Source organism: Castor canadensis, chromosome 14 (assembly GCF_047511655.1).
Source record: "Castor canadensis chromosome 14, mCasCan1.hap1v2, whole genome shotgun sequence".
NCBI classification, from domain to species: domain Eukaryota; kingdom Metazoa; phylum Chordata; class Mammalia; order Rodentia; family Castoridae; genus Castor; species Castor canadensis.
This window is the reverse complement of record NC_133399.1, coordinates 65,311,668-65,334,570: the sequence shown is the minus strand read 5'-3', so window position 1 is coordinate 65,334,570 and position 22,903 is coordinate 65,311,668. Positions and strand designations below refer to the sequence as shown.

Here is a 22,903-nt window from a genome sequence, read left to right as displayed (position 1 = left end):
GAGTAATTAAAAAAAAAGTCACATAAAGAATATATAACATAACCAGGTGAAAATGCATATAGAGAAACTAGAAAATGATTGTAGCAATGTAAGGGAATTTATAATTTAAATTTTCCATAATTTTGATATTTTAAAGTAAGATTTCTATTTTCTTTTATCATTAAAATATTTAAATAGAAAAAAAAAGTGATAGAATTCAGTACCAAATCCATTGAATCCTAGGCTTTTCTTTGTTGGGAGACTATGACTGCTTCAAACTCATTACTTGTTATAGATCTATTTAGTTGGTTTTAGCTTCTTGGTTCAATTTTGTTAAGTCAACTATGTCTAGAAATTTATCCATTTTTTTCTATATTTTTCTTTTTATTTGAGTATAGTTTTCAAAGTACTCCCTTGTAATCATCTGGATTGTTGGTGGTTGCTTTGATAATCTCTTTTTCATCTCTAATTTTACTAATTTGGGTCTTTTCTGTCCTAGTCAGACTGGCTAAGGATCTATCAATCTTATTTTATCTTTTTGAAGAATTAACTTTTTGTTTGATTTTTTTCTAGTTGTTTTGGTTTTTCTCTCTCTCTCTCTTTTTTTGTGGAACTAGGGTTTGAACTCAGTGCTTCATGCTTGCTAGGCAGGCAGGCACTCTACCACTGGAGCCACTCTGCCAGCCCTTTTTTTGTGCTGGATATTTTCAAGATAGGGTTTCACAACTATATGCCTGGGCTAACTTCAAACCTCAATCCTCCTGATCTCTACCTCCCAAGTAGCTAGGATTACGCGTATGAGCCACCAGCGTCTGGCTGCCAGTTTTTTTGGTCTCTACTTTATTAATTCTTGCCCAAATTTTTATTATTTTTCTGTTAGTTTGGGATTTAGCTTGTTCTTGTTTTTCTAAAAGCTTAAGGTACATCATTATGTTATTTGTGGCATCTCTCTCCCTCTCTTTTAAAATTAAACGCATTCAGCTTTTCTTTTGATTCTTGATTATCAATACTCTTCCAATGAATGTCTTTCTGTTTAAGTTAGACTGGTAGATTTCTGAAGAGTTATAAACAATGGAATCTATACTTTTCTTTTTTTTTTTTATTGTTTTATTAGAATCTATATTTTTCTTACTTGCCTATAATTAGAGTAAGACTGTAAATACAGAAAATTTTTGAGAAACAGGTTCTCTTCACGGTTCTAATCTAATTGTGCAGACTTAGGTCTTTATAACCTTTCAGTTTCTTTATTTAGACTAGATACGAGCCTTCATCTCTAAAACATGGAGTTCAAACTGTTCCATGTATAATGTAGAAATAGCTGTTCTTTTCCAAACTAAAATTCTGTAAGGGTTGATTCTTGGCTGTGAGGCAAGATATATTATCACATTAATGAAATTCTCTTTTTGGGGGTGGGGGGGGAGGGACCTTAAACTGTGAGCTTATTTTTCTCACTCAACACGAAGCTTGGAGGTAGGCAGCCCTGGATCTGGTGTAGCTTAAGGGCTATTAGGTCAATGGACTCTTTCCATCTTTTCTGCCACTTCTAGTAAACAGAATAGTCATTTCATTGTCATAAAATAGTGTATCTCCAGGCACTGTAGCTGGGATCAGAGATAACAAAAAATACTAGAAGGCAGAAGAGACAAAGCTAAAGAGTTCATGGCACGGCAGCCTAATCTGTTTACTGCACAAAGCTTTTGCAGAGGCATCACTCCAGCACTCCTGCTACAGCTCACTGGCCAGAGGAGACACAGCCAATCACTGGGATGTGACCAGAATGAGGGTATTAATTCCAACAGAACTAAACGGTATTTTAGACATCACCAAGCTTCTTCTACAGAATCTTATAAAGGACTCAAAACTGTTTATAATAACAAATGAGATAATAGTTTTTACCAGAAATCAAGTTTTTTCATAAGACAGCTTCTAATATTGCTCTTTAAAAAAAAAGAAAAATCAAGCAGAGTACTTCTGGCTCATGCTTATAATCCTAGCTCCCTGGGAGGCTGAGATCAGGAGGGTTGCGGATCTAGACTGGCCACAGCCAAAAAAGTTCTCAAGACCCTATCTCAGTGGAAAAAAGCTAGGCATGGTGGCCCACGTTTGTTATCACATCTATGGCTGGGAAGTATAAAGGAGGAGGAACATAGTCCAAGCTGGGCTGGGCAAAAAATGAGACCCTATCTTCAAAATAACCAGAGCAAAAAGAGTTGGAAGAATGATTTAAGTGGTGGAGTACCTGTCTGGCCAGAGCAAAGCCTCAAGACTGCCAAAAATCAATCAATCAATATGAACAGTATAAATCCTTAGAAAGTTCAATTGCAGTTATGCAATTTTTGTGTTATTAGTACAAAACAATGTTCAAATGGGGAATTTCAACTTTGTTTTGCTTCATATTTGACTACTACCATTTTGTGTATTACTTTTAAATACAGAAATTAAAAGCACCCAAAGTGTTATTATCCAACTCACTCGTTCTCTTAAGGGCATATAGTTATCTTAATCCAGTACAAGTCCTACAAAACTATGAGATGGGTTAAGAGAAGTACTCTACAATAATACTTCCTTAGTTTTTACACAGTGTTGAGAATACTCTGTGATGCCAATGTGATCCCTGTCCCACCTCCCTGGAACAATTTATCTCCACTACACAGATATCTTCATGTTTTTTAAACACCTGAATTATAACTAACACCCTTTATTCAGATTTTTACAATAAGATCAGTTTGGCTTGCCTTCATGGAGAGAATGAGTTAGATCGGCAGAAGTATATAGTACATATGATTTTTTTTATTAGCACACTTCAATTATAAAACTATGGGTTTCATTTTGACATTTTTCATATGTACACAGATCATACTACTTGACTATATTAACCCCACTTCACATGATATTTTAAAACATAAAATCTTATACAGCTGGAATCCCAAGACCTCTTCTAGGTTCAGTGATTCACTAAAAGACTAACAGAACAAAGTAGCCATATTCAGAGCTATGATTTATTTATTACAGCAAAAAGACACAAAACAAAATAGGCAAAGGAAAAGACACAGGAGATAGTCCTAAGGAAACCAAATGCAAGAGTTTCAGTGCAGTCACAGAATGTGCAGAATGCCCTGGTTGTGATAAAAAATGAAGTGCTGTCTACCAGGAAAGTCCACCAGAGACTCAGTGCCCAAGTCCTATAATGAGGGCTGTCATGTAGGCACCCTCTGCCTAGCTTGTACCAAAATTCCAAACTCTCAACATGAATGCTTAGGTACAGCGAGCCATTCTTAACAAGTAACAGTGGGAACCCTCCCCAAATCCAACTTTCTAGACAGCAACTATTGGGAGCTCTGCAACAAACAGTCGCAGAACTGCTCTCAATTCTTTCTACATGCTTTATGATTCTATCCACAATTAGGGAAAAAAAAAAAAGAAGAAAAAGAAATACTTTTCTTGTTACTATAAAATTAAATCTATATTAGGAAATGAACTAAGACACAAAGCTTTGGAAATGACATTCACATTTAAGAGGAAGAACAAAATATTTTCCTTTCTACTCATATTTTAGGAGTACGGAGTATTGAAAATACTCTCCCCGCCTGAAACAGGTGACAATCTTTTTTTTTTTGGTGGGACTGGAGTTTGAACTCAGTACTTCACACTTGCAAAGCAGGCATGCTACTGCTTGAGTCACATCTCCAGTCCACATGCTATTCTTATGTTAAGTGTTCACTACCAGAATCACATTCATGTAAAGCTATGGTATTTGTTTCTAACAGTATACAAATCCTTCTTTCCCCTCTATAAATAAATGAGCTGTTAAAAAGGACTACAGATTATCTCTTACTCACTAGGCAGATTCATCAAAACCAAATCAGAAAACAGACTAATCTGACATAGTTAACATTACTAGAAGCTAAAAATCCTGGGCTGGCAGAGTGGCTCAAGTGGTAGAGTGTCTGCTTAGCAAGCCTAGCAAGCATGAGGCCCTGCGTTCCAGCCCCAGTACAGCCAAAAGAAAAGAAGAAATTCTACAGGCTTGCCAGTTATGGAGGTACATAACTGTAATTCTAGCATTTCCAAGGCAGAGGCAGAAGGAATTTCAGTTCTATGCCAGCCTAGGCTATGCAGGAAGACCCTGTCTCAAAAACAAAACAACACCCTTCCCCTCCCACCCCTAAACCCAAAAAACTCAATGTAAGAAAGGTGGCTGTCTTCTTATATACTGTTAAAAGGATCTTCCATAAGTGAAGACTTTTTTTTCCATTCTCTCTTTCTTCTCTCTCTCTTTCTGGTGGTACTGGGGCCTTGGCTTACTAGGCAGGTGCTCTACCATGAACCATGCCCTACCCCTGAGTTTTTTCTTTACTTTTAAATTCGTGGAAATGAACTTTTCTGTTTGATTCAATAATATCAAGTGTCTGTATGCCAAGCAATATCAAGCTTTGGAAACATACTGAAGAATAAACATATACTCTCAAAATTTTTAAAAATGAGGTATAGAGATAAAAGTAAGAAGTTTTAGGAAGTGATACTTCAATATAAACAATAGCTTACAAACATCCCTCCACTCTACACCTACCAAAACCAAGACTTGAAGATTATATACACAAATGTTAACAATGATTGTCTTTGACTAGGGAAGGTAGGTGCCACCAGTATATTTGCTTTTTTCCCCGAGTATTTCACATGCTTGACATTTAAAAAGCAATTTATGTATTACTTTTTCAGTCTAAAAATATACTTTTATTTTTTGAGATATGAGTCTCCCTATGTAGCCCATGCTGCCCTTGAACATTCAATCCTCCTGCCTCAGCTTTCTTGGTGCTGGGATTACAGACAAGTACCACCACACCTGGCTGACAATACAATTTTTAAATGACAAAACAAACCGACCACTGTATTATATCAATACTATGGGATTTTATTCAGCTATAAAAAGGAATGACATACTGATACATGCTACCAATATGGAAAAATCTTGAAACTACTGAATTGTACAGTTGAAAAAAGGTGACTTTTATGGCATGGAAATTACATCTCAGTTTTTAGAAATTGAGGAAAAAATCCCAAACCAAAAGTGAAGTATCACATTACAAGGGGGTTACATTATCTAGTGAATCCAAAGTCTAATAAATTATTTTGCTTGAATGCAAGTAGTTTTCACTTGGCACAGTTCCTATATGAGTGAATTTCTATTACCATGGCTTAATTAAACAACATCAGGCCCCGAACAACATGGTTGAAATTTCAGTCACTACGTTATTTTAATTGTGAGTAATTAAAGTAAAAAATCTTGCTGTTAATCTACAAATCACTACATAAACAACAGATATGTGTGTATCACAATCAATGACTTTGTGACTTCACTTATTTCACAGACTGCAGCTGGTCATCTGTTATCAAGTTCACAAATAGCAAAATGTGTAGTTGTGTGGCCTCCTTGTCTTTAATACACTCATGTAACATTTTACAAAAACGAATACTCAAAGTAGAGATTTGCTTAATGATGACACTGCAGCAAAGAAATGAAAAGTGGCTGGCAGAGTTGCTCAAGTGGTAGAGTGTCTGCCTAGCAAGCATGAGCCCTGAGTTCAAACTCCAGTGCCACCAAAAAAAAAATACATATATATAAAATGGTAATATAAAAAAAAGAAAAATGGTAAGACTGGAGATGAAATTTAAATCAAAAGTATATAAAATAGTTGACTGTGGGAATGGTGACATTGCTGCCACTGGAAAGACCAGATATGCAGCCAGGAACTCGGCAACATAAATAAGCTAAGTAAGATAAGTAAATAAAAAAAGCAAATGTGCTGTCGAAAATGAGCAAAGTGGTTGTACTAAAAGGATGAAGATATCCCAGAGGAAATGAGGAATGACAGTAACAAAAATCTCATTAAAGGAATCCTCAGACACATTTCATGAAAGCACAAGAGAGAAAATGTTGGAAGCTGGTCCAAGCCAGAAAGGAGTATGAAATTCATCACTGCAAAAAAAGGATGCACCTTCCACCTCATGTATTTATGAGAAGGTAAGTGCTGTTCAAGCTGTGTCCCTCCCACTGAGCCACATATCCAAGCTAACCTTTCCTTTCCTTCCTTTTTCCTCCCCCCGCTGCTTTTTTTTTTTTTTTAAGTAGACAGTGTCTTTCTATGTAGACACTGGACTTAAATACCTTGGCTCACGTCTATGATCCCAATGTTGGGATCAAAGACATGCGCCAGCCCATCTACTTCAAGCTATCCTTCATAATTCATTTTGTTGACAGTATTGGGGTTTGAATTTTAGCCTTGCGTTTGCTAGGCAGGTACTTTACTACTTGAATCATTCCCCCTTTTCTGCTTTAGCAATCTTTTCAAATAGTTTATGCCTGGGCCTGAACCTGGACAACACAGGATCCTTCTATTAATGCTTCATGACAGACATGTACCACCATGTCCAACTTTTTATTGGTTGAGATGGGATCTCGGGAACTTTTTACCAGGGCTGGCCTCTAAGAACAATCACCTCTCTTTCTCCCAAGTAGCTGGGATTACAGACATGAGCCATTGCACCTGGTTTCTTGGTAAGTTTTTTACAAAGAAGTATCACTTTAATTTTCTTTCTTTTATTGCAGTGATGGCAAATGTAGGGCCTTGCACATGCTAAGGAAGTACTTTACTACTGAGCTATATCCACAGCCTTCACTTTTATTTTTTAAAGTTACTCCAAGAATAATGAAATAAAATATTGATAAATTTATCAGTGGTTTGGGGAATGGTGTATCATAAAGCAGTATTCCTCGAACTGCAATCTGGAATTTCTAAATCATAATACCTGTGATAGTGTTCAAAAATAATACAGCATTTTGCATTGATCCAATAATCCATCCCATAATCTCTGGGATGAAGTCAAGGAAATTCAATTCTTCTGATTTTTATGCACACTATAAAGTTTATGGAAAATACAATCTGATTACAAAAAAACATTAAAGCTTGTATAACAAAAATTACAAAAAGTATGGTAGAGAGTATTTTAAGCATTTAAAAATGGCCAACTTTCTTAATTTTCAAAGAATTTATACTATCAGGAAAAGATAAAATATAAAATTAAACAAAGAGTATGCCAACTCAATTAGAAACAATTCAGGTTGTACCCATTCTATGATTCTGACAGATCTACCCATGCTTTCCTCATATATTTTGGTGTATTTCACTTATTTGTTGTATTAAAGTTCTTGTCACACATAACTTGTTATGAAATAAAAATCTAGGTAGTGAGGAGCTAACCTCACGAAGGAGAGGACTGGCCTTTATTCTTATAATGTTCTGCCTGATAAAGTGTGTCTCTGCCCTAGGGGCTTGGACAGCCTAAAAAAGTGATTTTCGGAGTTCTGGGTGCCCTGCTATATGTTCTGCTTCTTGAGGAAATGGAGACGAAAGCCATCAGCCCTCCTGGACTCTTTGCCCTCTCTCTGCCTGTCTTCCTGGGGTTTATTCTGGTATGTATTCTTTCCCGATTATGGTAATAAACCACAATTGTGAGTACAGCATCTTTTAGTGGCTTTCTCAGAGTCCTTGAAGCTAAGTGTGGTTTTGGGAAACACTGGCAATTGGTGCCACAGGTTTGGAGGACTTGTGCCCTTTACCTCCTGCAAAACAAAATCCTTTTTTTTTTGGTTGGTGCTGGGTACTAAACCCAAGTGCTGTACCACTTAGTTACACATTTAGCGCCCTACAAATCCTTCTGGATTACAAAAGCAAATCACACCATAAAGAATTTAGAATTTTCTTTCTATCCCACAAAAAGAGCCTCACAGCAAGGCACAGTGGCATGTACCTCCCAGATACTTGGGAAGCAGAGCCTGGCAACATAGGGAGACCCTATCTCAAAAAAGGAAAAGAGAAATTGTCCCTGATTATGAAAGACAATGGCAAACCAAGTCTTAAGTTTGAGCTCTCCCGTTCCCTAAAAAGGAAACAATTTGTAATGCACAGACTTTCTTCCTAGGGCTAAAGTTTAGGGACATTTGACTCGAAAAGTAACATACAGGAAGTCCTAGATAACATTTGGTCATTAATAAAGGTATAGCATTGGGGGGGAAAAAGGTGTCTACTACAAGCACGGTATTTTTAACAACCTACATTAGGTTTACATTCCACTATATTCACTTGAAGAATTTACAAGGAAATTGGCTCAAAGCAATTAAACTTCCTATTTAACTTGACATCCTCAAATTTCTCACATATATTAGGTTATATCTGTGATTTTAATACCATTGTCCTAGAAAAAACCCTAAATTCAGAAAAAAGGATTTAGGAAAAATAATCAGGCATTAATTCTATCTTTGATTTCTGACATTTGGTTTCCTTTCACCAAATCCTTCAGAGTGTTTGTGATGAGTCAAGGACTGTGAAGGGCCTGGGAAAGTAACCCAGTAGTAGAGCACTAACATGTGAGAGGTAGCCCTGGGCTACAGCCTCAGCACAGGAAAAAGACTGAGGGAAAAATTTCTAAAACATCTTTGATTAGAAAGGCATATGGTTAAAAAAAAAAACCTACCTGATAAAAAGAAATTTTGTAACATAAATGTCCTGCATAGATATATGACTTTCCATATCATATGTGGAGTTGAGAAATGACCTGATTCAACAAAGCTCTTTCTAGTCATTAGCAATAGTTCATGACAGTCTCTTACCTGCCAGATAAGATGGGCTGGCTCATCTAAGTCAATGATTTGTTCAGTCAGTAGAACTGGGTTTTAACCTCATACTGCCCTGTAACCATGTCATTCATTCTTTGTCACAGAGTGAAAGGAGGATTTTCTACATATCACTGCATTGTAGACTTTGTGACTGGACCACCAAGGCTGGTGCTAATCCTTGTTCAAGGGAAATTTTAAAATGAAACTACCAGTTTGGCTTTTTGGTGTGTAAAGACACTTGAAAAAAAAAAAAAAAGCTGCAATCTATCACAGAGAGTAATCTGAAAGAATTTTCTCAACTCACAAAAATGACTCATTTTTACCAGGATCTAATCTCCATCAAGAGGATGTTGAAGATTCAGGAATTGAGGAATGCTATTTCACATTGAGAATGAAGTTAAAAGTAATATCCTAAAGATAGTTCTGCTTATTTCAAGCCTTTGAAGCCAGTATCAAGAAACATATCCAGTAGTTCAATATAAAATTTACATATTTACATTTCTATATAGGCTTCAATTTTTTTTTCTCAGTAGGTACTATTTTATAATCATCAGAATAGAGACCTGCCAACATACAAAAATGGCTAAATATCCCTCCCCACCTAGAATACCACCACCAAGGTTCAGGCATATAATAAAATTTATCAGGCCAATGAGCCTAAAACTTTTTTACCCTCTGGAGACAAAAGTTAATAGCTCTAGGCATAGAATGTCCCACACAGCACCAGACTGGCTCTTAGGCACACCATCTTTAAAAAATGTTGAGCATACTGCTGTTGCAGTAAGGAATCACAGACACAATGTGTCTGACACTTAAGCAGTCAAATTCATAATTAGCTTCAAAATCTATATTGCTAATTTAAGTTAGTGTAAAGAGCTGGCCTTCTCAGAAGATGTGTTACTTTTTTATGCCAACAGTTTTTCACCAGAGATTAACCTCAGAAGCCAAGCGTACCACACCATTCACACTCTCACTTTTTTTTTTTTGGGTGTTCTGGGTGTTGAACTCAGGGCCTCTTGCTTGCTAGGCAGTGCTCTACCACTCCAGCCCTGCTCCAGCCCTCATCCTCTTTTCTTTTTTGGTGGTACTGGGGCTTGAACTCAGGGCCTTCACCTTGCCACTCTGCCTATTTTTGTGAAGGGTTTTTTCAAGATAGGGCCTTGAGAACTTTTTGCCTAGGCTGGCTTCGAACAGTAGCCAGTAGCTAGGATTACAGGTGTGAGCCGCTGGTGCCCAGCAACCCTCATACTCCATTTATAGTCATTTGTCCACTGGCCCTAGGATGGATTTTATAGGTCCTTTTCTAGTACCAGTTTGATTTTGATTTCAGCTGATAGCTTCAGCTTTCAGGCATTCTGAACTGGAATACAATCTAATTCCAAGGGAAAAACACCACCTTATAATGTACCTTTCTATATGGTATCACAAATAGAATATAAAAATCATGCTATTAAAAATTTAACCAAAAGGAATTAAAAGTAGATGATGTACATAATTAAGCTTAACTTGGTTTTTCTCTTATGTTCTTATATGCTGGCCATTCTTGCTCTGGAAGGGTAGAGCAAGAATCAACAAGACCAAGTTAGGAGTAAAGATATTCACAACACTGCTACAAAATTTGATATTTTGGGCTGAAGATAATAGGGAACACACTACTTTTCAGAGTTTTATAGCCACTGTATAGTATAAAATGTCCTTTAAAGTACATTCACCAAAAGTCATATTAATACATCTATTTTATGTTCCTTTCCAAAAGAAAATGGAGTAACATTTAAAACAAGATAAAAAAATTTATCCTTCTTCATTTAACATCTACTGGATGCTTATTTTCTGTTGGGTAGTATCTTAATACTGTCAACCCAGGGGATTGGTAAATATTATCCCTGTCTCACAGATAAGGAAATTAGAAGTGCAGAGTGGCAGCTATGCTAGTACATGTGGAGGATTTAAATTCAGACAGACTGAGCTTACACATACTACAAAATGGAATTAGGGTCTAAGGTCAGAATACTGAAACACACACACACACACACACACACACACACACACACACACACACACCTCCCCCCCCCCAACAGATGCTATAAAGTGAATTACTGCTCAAAAAGAGAGAAAAAGATACTACACACTTCTCCAACCCTTTTGCAACTCCATTAAAAGGAGGAGAGGAAGTTCTGTGGCAGAGTACAGATACAGAGAAAAATACAGGAACATCATAAGATGTAAGCATAAATATACCTACAAGGTCCTAGGAATTGGTAGTTGGGTTTATTTAGGCGTTGAAGTAAAAATAACCTCTTGATAAATACCGAGCGCTTCCTCAAGGGATTAAGACTCCAGTGTGATTATTTCAAAGTAGTGGTGTGATACTTTTCTGCAAGAACATGTCTTAAAATTATTAGGAAGTCAAAAGGAAAAGCTGATTCAACTACCACTTGGCCCATAACTTCAATTCTTTATCTGACAGCCATAATGAAGTCAGCTGATTCAACGAATTTCAAAACTGAACATTTCACAGAACACTGACACTTGAGTTTTGGAGGTGTTTAAAAGGTAAATTTTAAGACTCATGAAAAAGTAAAGTCAATTGAAGCTATAAGTAGTAGTTTGCTTCAGAGAGGAAAAATACACCATTTTCTCCGCAGTTCTATTTAGAGAAATTCTCCTGTGTTAAGTAGTTATCTAACATACACAACGGTCCTCGTCAACAACGCACTTGCAAAAACACAACACCGGTTATTACTCCTTCACCACTAAGTGACCCGCATCATTTTGAGTGCTCATTGGTCATTAGTATTTCTGGGATATCTTGACTTCCATACATTATGCTTAAGAAAATCTTACAGATCATGGCTTGAAAGAAAGTACCTCCTTCCTTATCCCTTCATGGACTCCAAATCAGACTTTTATTCAGCCCACATTATTTAAAAAAATGAGAAAAAAATCTAGACTTTAAGATGGAGAGCAAGCGGTAATTCCTATGATTCACAAAACAACAGATACAAACCTCAGGAAGCTGAGGTCACAGATGGAAAATGACATACAACTAATCACCCGCATGTTTTACTATTCTTTGATTAAAAAAAAAAACCAACTCTATACCTAGTAAAAAATGGGGATAACTTTCTGAACAGCGTTATCCTGCACAAGCACCCCCCCATGCATCAATTCAAGCCAACACGGTCCCCAAACTCAAACCCCTCCTGCCTCCATCCAAGTCACCCCGTGTGAACCAGCAGCCTGCCATCGCGCCTCTCCTCCATGACGCCGGCAATCCACCCACCCAGAGTCGCCCGCACTAACAGGTTCATTAACCTCAACGACTTCCAAGTGCCTTTTTAAAGCTGGGGCGGCCTGAGGCTAGCTCCTGAAGCGCCGTGCTGCTGGTGCACACGTGAGCTGCCTGGGTGACATTAGCTCCCGGGGAGGGTACGGGGGATCCCAACCAAACTCGGGGCGCGGGTAGGGGCGGCGCTTCTCCCGCTCAGCGACGCCGGGTCCCCGCCGGCTCCGGTCCCGACCCGGCTGGGCCCTGGGAGGCATCGGCCCTTACCTTTTCGCACAGCGTCCGCACTTGGTTCTCGTTGAGCTGCTTACACTCGTTCAGCTGCTCGACCCATTGGTCCAGCTCCTTGGTGAACGCCTTATCGTCCATGGCCGCCGGCTCCCTGGGCGCGCCGCCGCCGCCGCCCACCCCCCTCCCCGCCCGCCCCCGTCCCCGTCCCCGCCGCGGCCGCCACTCGCCTCCCCAGCCACCGCCGCCGCCAGCTCCCAGCGGGACACCGAGGAGCGGCGGACGGCGGCCGCGAGCCCCGCGCCCCGCCTAAGCCCGGCCTCCCGGAGAGCCTCGCCCGTCCGGCGGCCCCGCCCGGCCGTGCGCCCCCGAGGTCGGTGAAGGGCGGGGGGAGCGCGGCGCGACGCCTCGGCCGAGCTCCCGCCCGATGATGGCGGCCCGCCGCAGCCGCTGCCCGCCTGCCGGCCTCGTCCGCCTCTCGCCCCCTCTCACGTTCTCCTTTTCTCTTCCCTCCCTCCGGGTTTCCGTCAGCGCCCCGGCATTTCCGCCGGGAAAAGGCGAGGGGGCGGCGCTGGCGGGACTCAGCCCGCGAGGAGCGGAGAGCGCCCCCGCGCGGCTCGGCGGAGAAACGGTCCGAGAGAGCCCCGGGGCGCGCCTCCTGCTCCTGGGGTTAACCCTCCTTCCCACCTGCTCAGGCCAAGGCCCCCTGGTCCTTCCGTCCCGTCCTGTTCTGCCGGAGCTTTGTCTTCCCCTCGCCTCCTGACATTTTCATGGCTCTGCACAGGGAATGTGGGAAAGCTTGGACTTTTTTCCTTGACAACACTTCACTCTCACAGCAGGCATTCTATATTCTAGTCTTAGCACTAGCTATGGGGCCACGAAATGATTGCTGTTTATGATCATCTGTGTCCCTTTCAGCTTCAACTTTTTTTTTTTTTTTTTGAAGACAGGGTCTGCCTGTGTAGTCCAGGCTGGCCTGGAACTTGAGATCCTCCTGAATGGTGGGGCTGCCGTACTGTGCCACCACACACAGCTTTCAGCGTTTATGACTGTGCTTACTGCGTTGTTTGATTTCTTCTTCAACAGATATTGATGGGGCGCTGCTCATACCTCGTAAAGGATAAGCCAAACCCCGTACTTCCTCTGTCGGAGGTGCCTATTGAAGGCTGAGCCCATATCAGAAGACAAACCTTCCTGTGTTGGCTCTGCCAAGTTCCACCTGTGTCTTTGAGCAATCGCCAAACTCCTCAAAACTGATTTCTCATTAGTTAAACCCAGTAAGGACTACCTTTGCAGGTTGTGAAGATTAAGTGTGAAAAGTGCGCGCTCAGTAGTACAACATGGGAACAACGTGTTAGTTGCCTTTTCCTCCCAGGGGAACAATTACAGAAAGCTTTAGAAGGGTGGCATTCTGAACCTTCTCCCAGGAAAAAAAACTCTTGAAGTTGCCTGGAAAAGGAGAAAGAAGTTGGAAAGAATTTGTGCCTGTGTGTGTGCACCAGAGGATGAATGTGTGAAAGACCATTGTCAGTTTTGAAAGCTGTAAACACTCTAGTTAAACAGAAGAATAGGATGGAAGAGCTCTGCTCCCAAGCATCTTGTCAAGGGCAGAGCGATGGAGTCATACATGAGGAATGATGAACAACACTGGAGAGAAGGGGGTACAGTTTAAAACTAGGAGGTGTCATCTTACCCCAGGTAAAATGGCTGCTAGCAAAAGAAAAACATAAAAAATTAACATGCTGGTGAGGATGTGTAGAAAAAGAAACCCTTATACACTGTTAGTGGAAATGTAGATTAGTACAACCATTATAAAGAATGGTATGGAAGTTTCTCAAAAAGCTAACAATAGCTCTGCTATATAACCCAGCTAACCACTTCTGGGTATATATCCAAAGGAAATGAAATAAGCATCCCAAAGAGGTATATGCCCATGGTTAGCCCAGCACTATTCACAAAAGCTAAGGAATAATATTAGCTTCCATGCTCATCAACAGATGGATAAGGAAACTGTGGCATATATACATAGAGTATTATTCAACTATAATGAAAAATAAAATCTGTTATTTGCAGGGAAATGGATGGAATTGGAGGATATTATAAAGTGAAACAAGTGAGACACAGACAATACTGGTTGTTTATATGTGGAAATGGAAAAGGAATTGAATGTAGAATAGTGATTACAAGAAGTTGGTAAGAGGAAGTGGATACGGTGGATAAAGGGAGGCTGGAAACTGGGCACCAGTGGTTCACACCTGCAATCCTAGTTAGTTGGGAGGCTGAGATCAGGAGGATTGAGGTTCTAGGCCAGAACAGGCAAATCGTTCCCAAGTCTCTCATTTCTAAAATAACCAGAACAAATTGGACTGGAGGTATGACTCAAGCAGTAAAGGACCTGCTTTGTAACCATGAAAGCTGGACTTGATCAGTGTATGTTGGAATGAAATATCATACCAATCCCATTAATCTTTGTATAACTAATATGTTAACAAAACATTTTTTAAAAAGAAAACCAAATGCATTTAGTTCACCCAGACAGTGCTGGTGCAGGAAGGAATAACACCATGTCTACAGCTTTATTCTACTCCCCTTCTTTTTGTTATACAGCCTCTGCAGTCTGGCAGGAGCAGGGAGAGCCAAAGAGTGGTAGATAGGCCAAGGAACTTGATGACTGCAATTTCGGGTTTTTCTATTTTGGCTGTGAAGTAATCTTAATTAAAATTAAAACTGTAATTCTTACACTTCTTTCTCTGCTCTTTGCTTCTGTTGTGTGTGTATTCTTCTGTGGAACATAACTATCTATTCCCAATCCTCACTAACTGTTGTGCAAAACTGCACAATCTTCTATGTGTAGACCATATCCAGATTTCCTTACTAGAAGTGTTCTTATTCTGTTTACTTCTTTTTATCAGAGTCCTTTGCTCTAAGACAGGCAGAGGCAAGAGGAGCTCATGTTTGAGGCCAGTCCAGGCAAAATTAGCAAGACTCTATCTCAAAAACAAAATACAAAAGTGCTGGTGGTATGGCTCAAATGGTAGAGAAGTATAAGGCGCTGAGTTCAACCCCTAGTGCTCCAAAATAAAACAAAACAAAAATGAAAAAAAAGTGCATGTTGGATTTTGTTCCTACACAATTGATTAGGCTTTCTTTTTCTTTTTTGGTACTGGGGTTTGAACTCAGGTCCTCACAGTTGCGGGGGAGGCGTTCTACCACTTGAGCCACTCCACGAGCATCTGCATTGGAATATTAACAACAACTACAAAGTCAAAATTGGACTGGAAATGTAGCTTTGTGGTAGAGTACTGGCCCACATTTGTAAGGCCTTGGGCTCAATCCCCAGCACTATTTAAAAAAAAATTTTAAAAGAAGCATTTTAAAACTGCAAATAATAAACCTGGGAAAGTGATGTAAGAAGTTACAGTATGGAACTTTAAAGGGAGGCTTATGGAAGGGAAGAAACTCAAAACTCTCCTGCCTTGAACTCATTGCTGAGGATTTTTTTTCTTAAGAGGAAAAGGGTGAGCCCATATTAGGGATGGCCAGGCAGAAAGATCAAGCAAACCAAATTCCTAAAGGCGAACTGGAGTCAGAACAGTAGGTCTGGATTGCCTGCCCCAGACTTACAGTTACGAGAGCAAAATTAAACTCATATTTGTTTAAGCTACATTTGGGGGATTTGTTATCTAAACATAAGTCTGCTTTTATTGAAACTTGAGTACATCTCTAGACATAGTTGTCAGATATTTCTTAATGCATTCCATAGAAAAATATTCTTCTGCAAAGATTTTATTTCAAAAAAATAAAACTGAATGCAAGCCTAACTGATACAATCAGATACTATTCATTTTAAGCTTTGACCAAATGATAGATGAAAATTATATAATTTTTGATGACTAGTAGATTTAACAATTGTTATTTTTTTCAAAATAAATAATTTTTGAGATAGGGTCTCATTATGGAGTGCAAGCTGGCTTCCCAGCTTGCAATCTTCCTACCTCAGTGTCTCCAGTGTAGGGATCACCTCCATGCCTGGATTGTTCTCGTATCTTTAACATTTAGTTATTTTTTTTGTGTGTGAGTTGAATGTTCTTTATCTTATTAGCTTTTTCACTTCCTTATTGATTTATAGACTTCTTGACCCATTTCAAATATTTTACCCAGTGTGTTAATTTAATTGTTTAGTGGGTTGTTGATTCTTTGCAGGTTGTTGATTCTTTGAGCTCCCTGTATATTCTGGTTATTATTCCCTTGTCAGATGTATAGCTGACAAAGATTTTCTCCTGTTATGTAGGCTGTCTCTTCAGTCCAGTGACTGTTTTGCTGTGCAGAAGCTTTTTCGTTTCATGCAGTCCCATTTGTCAATCTTTAAGCTGCTGAGCTATTGGAGTTCTATTCATAAAGTTATTACCTATGCTTATGTGTTCCAGTGTATTCCCTATTTTTTCCCATAGTAACTTCACAGTTTTAGATCTTACATTAGGATCTTTGGTTCACTTTGAGTTGATGGTAGTACAATGTGCGAGACTGGGGTCAATTTTCAGTCTTCTACAGGAGAATATCCAGTTTTCCCAACACCATTTGTTGAAGAGGCCATCTTTTCTCCAGTGCATGCTTTGGGCTCCTTTGTCAAAAATCAAATGGCTGTAGCTGCATGGGTTCATGTCTGTGTCTTCTGTTCTGTTCTATTGGTCTTTATATCTCTTTTTTTGTGCCAATACCATGCTGTTTTTATTACTATGGCACTGTATTGTGACACCTCCAGTGTTGCTCTTTTTGTTCAGAATAGCTTTGGCTATTTTAGGTCTTTTATGCTTCCATATGAACTTTATGATTGATTTTTCTATCTCTGTGAAGAATGTCACTGGAATTTTAAACATGTAGGTTGCTTTAGAGAGTATAGCCATTTTCACAATATTGATTCTGCCAATCCATGAGTGTGGGATATCCTTCCATCTTCTAATGTCTTTATTAATTTCCTTCTTTAGTGAGTTATAATTTTTGTTAAATAGGTCTTTTACCTCTTTTGCTAAATTTATTCCTAGGTATTTAAATTTTTTGAAGCTATTGTGCATGGTATTGTTTTCCTGATTTCTTTCTCAGATTATTCATTGTGAATAAAAATGCTACTTTTTGTGCTTTGATTTTGAGTCCTGCTACTTTACTGAATGTTTATGAGATCTAAGAATTTATCTTGGAGACACTGGGGTTTGAACTTGGGGCCTCACACTTGCTACGTAGGTGCTCTTACCTCTTGAGCCACTCCACCAGCTCCGAGATCAAAGAATTTTTTTGATAGAGTTTTTAGGGTCTTTCAGGTATAAGATCATATCATCTGCAAATAGGGATAATTTGATTTCTTCCTTCCTATATGAATCCCTTTATTTCTTTCTTCTGTCTTATGGCTATGGCTAGGCATTCTGGTATTATATTGAATAAGAGAGGAGAGTAGACTCCTTGCCTCATTCCTGATTTGACAGGAAATTGTTTCAGTTTTCCCCCATTTAGCATGAAGTTGGCTATAGGTTTGCTATATAAAGCCTTTATAATGTTAAGGAATGTTACTTCTATTCCTAGTTTCTTCAGGGCTTTTGTCATGAAAGGATGTTGAATTTTGTTAAAGGCCTTTTCTGCATCTATTGAGATGATGATGTGGTTTTTATCTGAATCTATTTACGTGTTGTGTTACATTTATTGTTTTTTGCATGTTGTACCATCCTTGCATCCCTGGAATGAAACCTGCTCTATCGTTGTGTATGATCTTTTTTTAAAGTGTTGGTATTTCCTTAATTCTTTTAGCATTCTGAATCCTGACATGAAGAAAAGATGAAATGAAACTTAAATGTGAAAAACAGTTGAACTTATAATTCAATCCATAATTTTATACCTAACACTTGTCAGTGAAAAATCAGTAACTACAATGAAAACATGAGACCTTATATCACAAAAGAAACATTTCATAAAAAGTATATTTAATTATGAAAAGAACTGCTTTGGTGTGTTCACATCCTTCCCTTCTGTGTACTGATGTACAACACATTGCTTCCTCAGGTAAATGCATCCTTGTACTTATTGTTGAGCTGTCCATTTACATATTCTTCTGTTCACTTCAGCATTACATTCATATAGCCATCTAGGCAAGCCAGGACCTCTTGATAATCTACTCCAGAATTCAATTTCACCACAACTGGACATCTGATGAGTTGCTGTAACCCCTGTCACTGGGGGTTTTCTTCTGTAGACTCATTTTAGCAATCTTGGGACATAGGAAACATGAGTTCTAATCCCAGCTTTTCTACTATGTGACTTGAATAACTCATTTCACCCTTGATGGCCTCAAGTTCCTCATCTCACAGCTGGGGTCCAGAATCCCTACTTTTGGTACCTATGAGCCCAGCCTCTGTGTACTACCTCAGTGAAAACCCAAACTTTGCAGTGGTGTTTAATCCTTTTAATTAATGTGTTATGGATTCTGTTAGCAAGTATTATTTTGAGGATTTTTGTGTCAATGTTCCTCAGCAATATTGGCCAAAACTAACTTCCTTCTTTCCTTCCTCCCTCCCTCCTTTCCTTATTCCCTCCCTCCTTCCCTTCCTTTCTTTTCTTTCTTTCCTCTCATGTGTCTTTACCTGGTTTTATTTATTTATTTATTTTTATATTTCCCCCTTCTTTTCTTTTTTTTTTTTATTATTCATATGTGCATACAAGGCTTGGGTCATTTCTCCCCCATGCCCCCACCCCCCCCTTACCACCCACTCCGCCCCCTCCCTCTCCACCCTACCCCCTCAATACCCAGCAGAAACTATTTTGCCCTTATTTCTAATTTTGTTGTAGAGAGAGTATAAGCCATAATAGGAAGGAACAAGGGTTTTTGCTGGTTGAGATAAGGATAGCTATACAGGGCATTGACTCACACTGATTTCCTGTGCATGGGTGTTACCTTCTAGGTTAATTCTTTTTGATCTAACCTTTTCTCTAGTACCTGTTCCCCTTTTCCTATTGGCCTCAGTTGCTTTAAGGTATCTGCTTTAGTTTCTCTGCGTTAAGGGCAACAAATGCTAGCTAGTTTTTTAGGTGTCTTACCTATCCTCACCCCTCCCTTGTGTGCTCTCACTTTTATCATGTGCTCATAGTCCAATCCCCTTGTGTTTGCCCTTGATCTAATGTCCACATATGAGGGAGAACATATGATTTTTGGTTTTTTGAGCCAAGCTAACCTCACTCAGAATGATGTTCTCCAATTCCATCCATTTACCAGCGAATGATAACATTTCGTTCTTCTTCATGGCTGCATAAAATTCCATTGTGTATAGATACCACATTTTCTTAATCCATTCGTCAGTGCTGGGGCATCTTGGCTGTTTCCATAACTTGGCTATTGTGAATAGTGCCGCAATAAACATGGATGTGCAGGTGCCTCTGGAGTAACAGTCTTTTGGGTATATCCCCAAGAGTGGTATTGCTGGATCAAATGTTAGATCGATGTCCAGCTTTTTAAGTAGCCTCCAAATTTTTTTCCAGAGTGGTTGTACTAGTCTACATTCCCACCAACAGTGTAAGAGGGTTCCTTTTTCCCCGCGTCCTTGCCAACACCTGTTGTTGGTGGTGTTGCTGATGATGGCTATTCTAACAGGGGTGAGCTGGAATCTTAGTGTGGTTTTAATTTGCATTTCCTTTATTGCTAGAGATGGTGAGCATTTTTTCATGTGTTTTCTGGCCATTTCAATTTCTTCTTTTGAGAAAGTTCTGTTTAGTTCACATGCCCATTTCTTTATTGGTTCATTAGTTTTGGGAGAATTTAGTTTTTTAAGTTCCCTGTATAATCTGGTTATCAGTCCTTTGTCTGATGTATAGTTGGCAAATATTTTCTCCCACTCTGTGGGTGTTCTCTTCAGTTTAGAGACCATTTCTTTTGATGAACAGAAGCTTTTTAGTTTTATGAGGTCCCATTTATCTATGCTATCTCTTAGTTGCTGTGCTGCTGGGGTTTCATTGAGAAAGTTCTTACCTATACCTACTAACTCCAGAGTATTTCCTACTCTTTCTTGTATCAACTTAAGAGTTTGGGGTCTGATATTAAGATCCTTGATCCATTTTGAGTTAATCTTGGTATAGGGTGATATACATGGATCTAGTTTCAGTTTTTTGCAGACTGCTAACCAGTTTTCCCAGCAGTTTTTGTTGAAGAGGCTGCTATTTCTCCATCATATATTTTTAGCTCCTTTGTCAAAGATAAGCTGCTCATAGTTGTGTGGCTTCATATCTGGATCCTCTATTCTGTTCCACTGGTCTTCATGTCTGTTTTTGTGCCAGTACCATGCTGTTTTTATTGTTATTGCTTTGTAATATAGTTTGAAGTCAGGTATTGTGATACCTCCTGCATTGTTCTTTGACTGAGTATTGCCTTGGCTATTCGTGGCCTCTTGTGTTTCCATATAAATTTAACAGTAGATTTTTTCAATCTCTTTAATGAATGTCATTGGAATTTTGATGGGAATTGCATTAAACATGTAGATTACTTTGGGGAGTATCGACATTTTTACTATGTTGATTCTACCAATCCATGAGCATGGGAGATCTCTCCACTTTCTATAGTCTTCCTCAATCTCTTTCTTCAGAAGTATATAGTTTTCCTTGTAGAGGTCTTTCACATCTTTTGTTAGGTTTACACCTAGGTATTTGATTTTGTTTGAGGCTATTGTAAATGGAATTGTTTTCATACATTCTTTTTCCGTTTGCTCATTGTTAGTGTATAGAAATGCTAATGATTTTTCTATGTTGATTTTATATCCTGCTACTTTGCTATAGCTATTGATGATGTCTAGAAGCTTCTGAGTAGAGTCTTTTGGGTCTTTAAGGTATAGGATCATGTCATCTGCAAATAGGGATATTTTGACAGTTTCTTTACCTATTTGTATTCCTTTTATTCCTTCTTCTTGCCTAATTGCTCTGGCTAGGAATTCCAGTACTATGTTGAATAGGAGTGGAGATAGTGGGCATCCTTGTCTGGTTCCTTATTTTAGAGGGAATGGTTTTAATTTTTCTCCGTTAAGTATAATGCTGGCTGTAGGTTTGTGATATATAGCTTTTATAATGTTGAGGAACTTTCCTTCTATTCCTAGTTTTCTTAGAGCTTTTATCATGAAATGATGTTGGATCTTATCAAAGGCTTTTTCTGCACCTATTGAGATGATCAAGTGGTTTTTGTCTTTGCTTCTGTTAATGTGGTTTATTACGTTTATTGATTTTCGTATGTTGAACCACCCCTGCATCCCTGGGATGAAGCCTACCTGGTCATGGTGAATAATCTTTTTGATGTGTTGCTGAATTCGGTTTGCCATTATTTTGTTGAGGATTTTTGCATCAATGTTCATTAAGGAGATTGGCCTATAGTTCTCCTTTTTGGAGGTGTCTTTGCCTGGTTTTGGGATAAGTGTAATACTGGCTTCATAAAATGTGTTTGGCAGTTTTCCTTCCTTTTCTATTTCATGGAACAGTTTAAGGAGGGTTGGTATCAGTTCTTCTTTAAAGGTCTGATAGAATTCAGCAGAGAATCCATCAGGTCCTGGACTTTTCTTTTTGGGGAGACTCTTGATTGCTACTTCAATTTCATTTTGTGTTATAGGTCTATTCAGGTGATTAATTTCCTCTTGGTTCAGTTTTGGATGATCATATGTATCTAGAAATCTGTCCATTTCTTTAAGATTTTCACATTTATTTGAATATAGGTTCTCAAAGTAGTCTCTGATGATTTCCTGGACTTCCATGGTGTTTGTTGTTATCTCCCCTTTGCATTCCTAATTCTACTAATTTGGGTTTTTTCTCTCCTCATTTTAGTCAGGTTTGCCAGGGGTCTATCGATCTTGTTTATTTTTTCAAAGAACCAACTTTTTGTTTCATTAATTCTTTGTATGATTTTTTTGGTTTCTATTTCGTTGATTTCAGCTCTTATTTTTATTATTTCTCTCCTTCTATTTTGTTTTGGGATTTGCTTGTTCTTGTTTTTCTAGGAGTTTGAGATGTATCATTAGGTCATTGATTTGGGATCTTTCAATCTTTTTAATATATGCACTCATGGCTATAAACTTTCCTCTCAAGACTGCCTTAGCTGTGTCCCATAGGTTCCGGTAGGTTGTGTTTTCATTTTCATTGACTTCCAGGAACTTTTTAATTTCCTCTTTTATTGCATCGATGATCCATTCTTCATTAAGTAATGAGTTATTTAGTTTCCAGCTGTTTGCATGTTTTTTGTCTTTACTTTTGTTGTTGAGTTCTACTTTTACTGCATTGTGGTCAGATAGTATGCATGGTATTATTTCTATTTTCTTATATTTGCTGAGGCTTGCTTTGTGCCCTAGGATATGATCTATTTTGGAGAAGGTTCCATGGGCTGCTGAGAAGAATGTATATTGTGTAGAGGTTGGATGAAATGTTCTGTAGACATCTACTAGGTCCACTTGATCTATTGCATATTTTAGATCTTGGATTTCTTTATTGAGTTTTTGTTTGGATGACCTATCTATTGATGATAATGGAGAGTTAAAGTCTCCCACAACCACTGTGTTGGCGTTTATATATGCTTTTAGGTCTTTCAGGGTATGTTTGATGAAATTGGGTGTGTTGACATTGGGTGCGTACAGATTGATGATTATTATTTCCTTTTGGTCTATTTCCCCTTTTATTAGTATGGAATGTCCTTCTTTATCTCGTTTGATCAATGTAGGTTTGAAGTCTACTTT

General features: G+C 38.8%; 1 protein-coding gene and 1 pseudogene across 1 annotated transcript in view; both read right to left on the bottom strand.

Annotated features, from left to right (window-relative positions):
* Positions 1-12,368, bottom strand: part of Ppp2cb (protein phosphatase 2 catalytic subunit beta) — a 33,222-nt gene extending 20,854 nt beyond the window's left edge. Inside the window, exon 1 of the mRNA XM_020172622.2 lies at positions 12,207-12,368. Coding sequence (XP_020028211.1) covers positions 12,207-12,308 — 102 coding nt within the window. The 5' untranslated portion in view covers positions 12,309-12,368. The remainder of the gene's footprint in view (positions 1-12,206) is intronic.
* A 5,798-nt stretch (positions 12,369-18,166) lies between these two features.
* Positions 18,167-18,411, bottom strand: LOC141416436 (U6 snRNA-associated Sm-like protein LSm6 pseudogene; annotated as a pseudogene).
* Between the last annotated feature and the right edge of the window lie 4,492 nt (positions 18,412-22,903).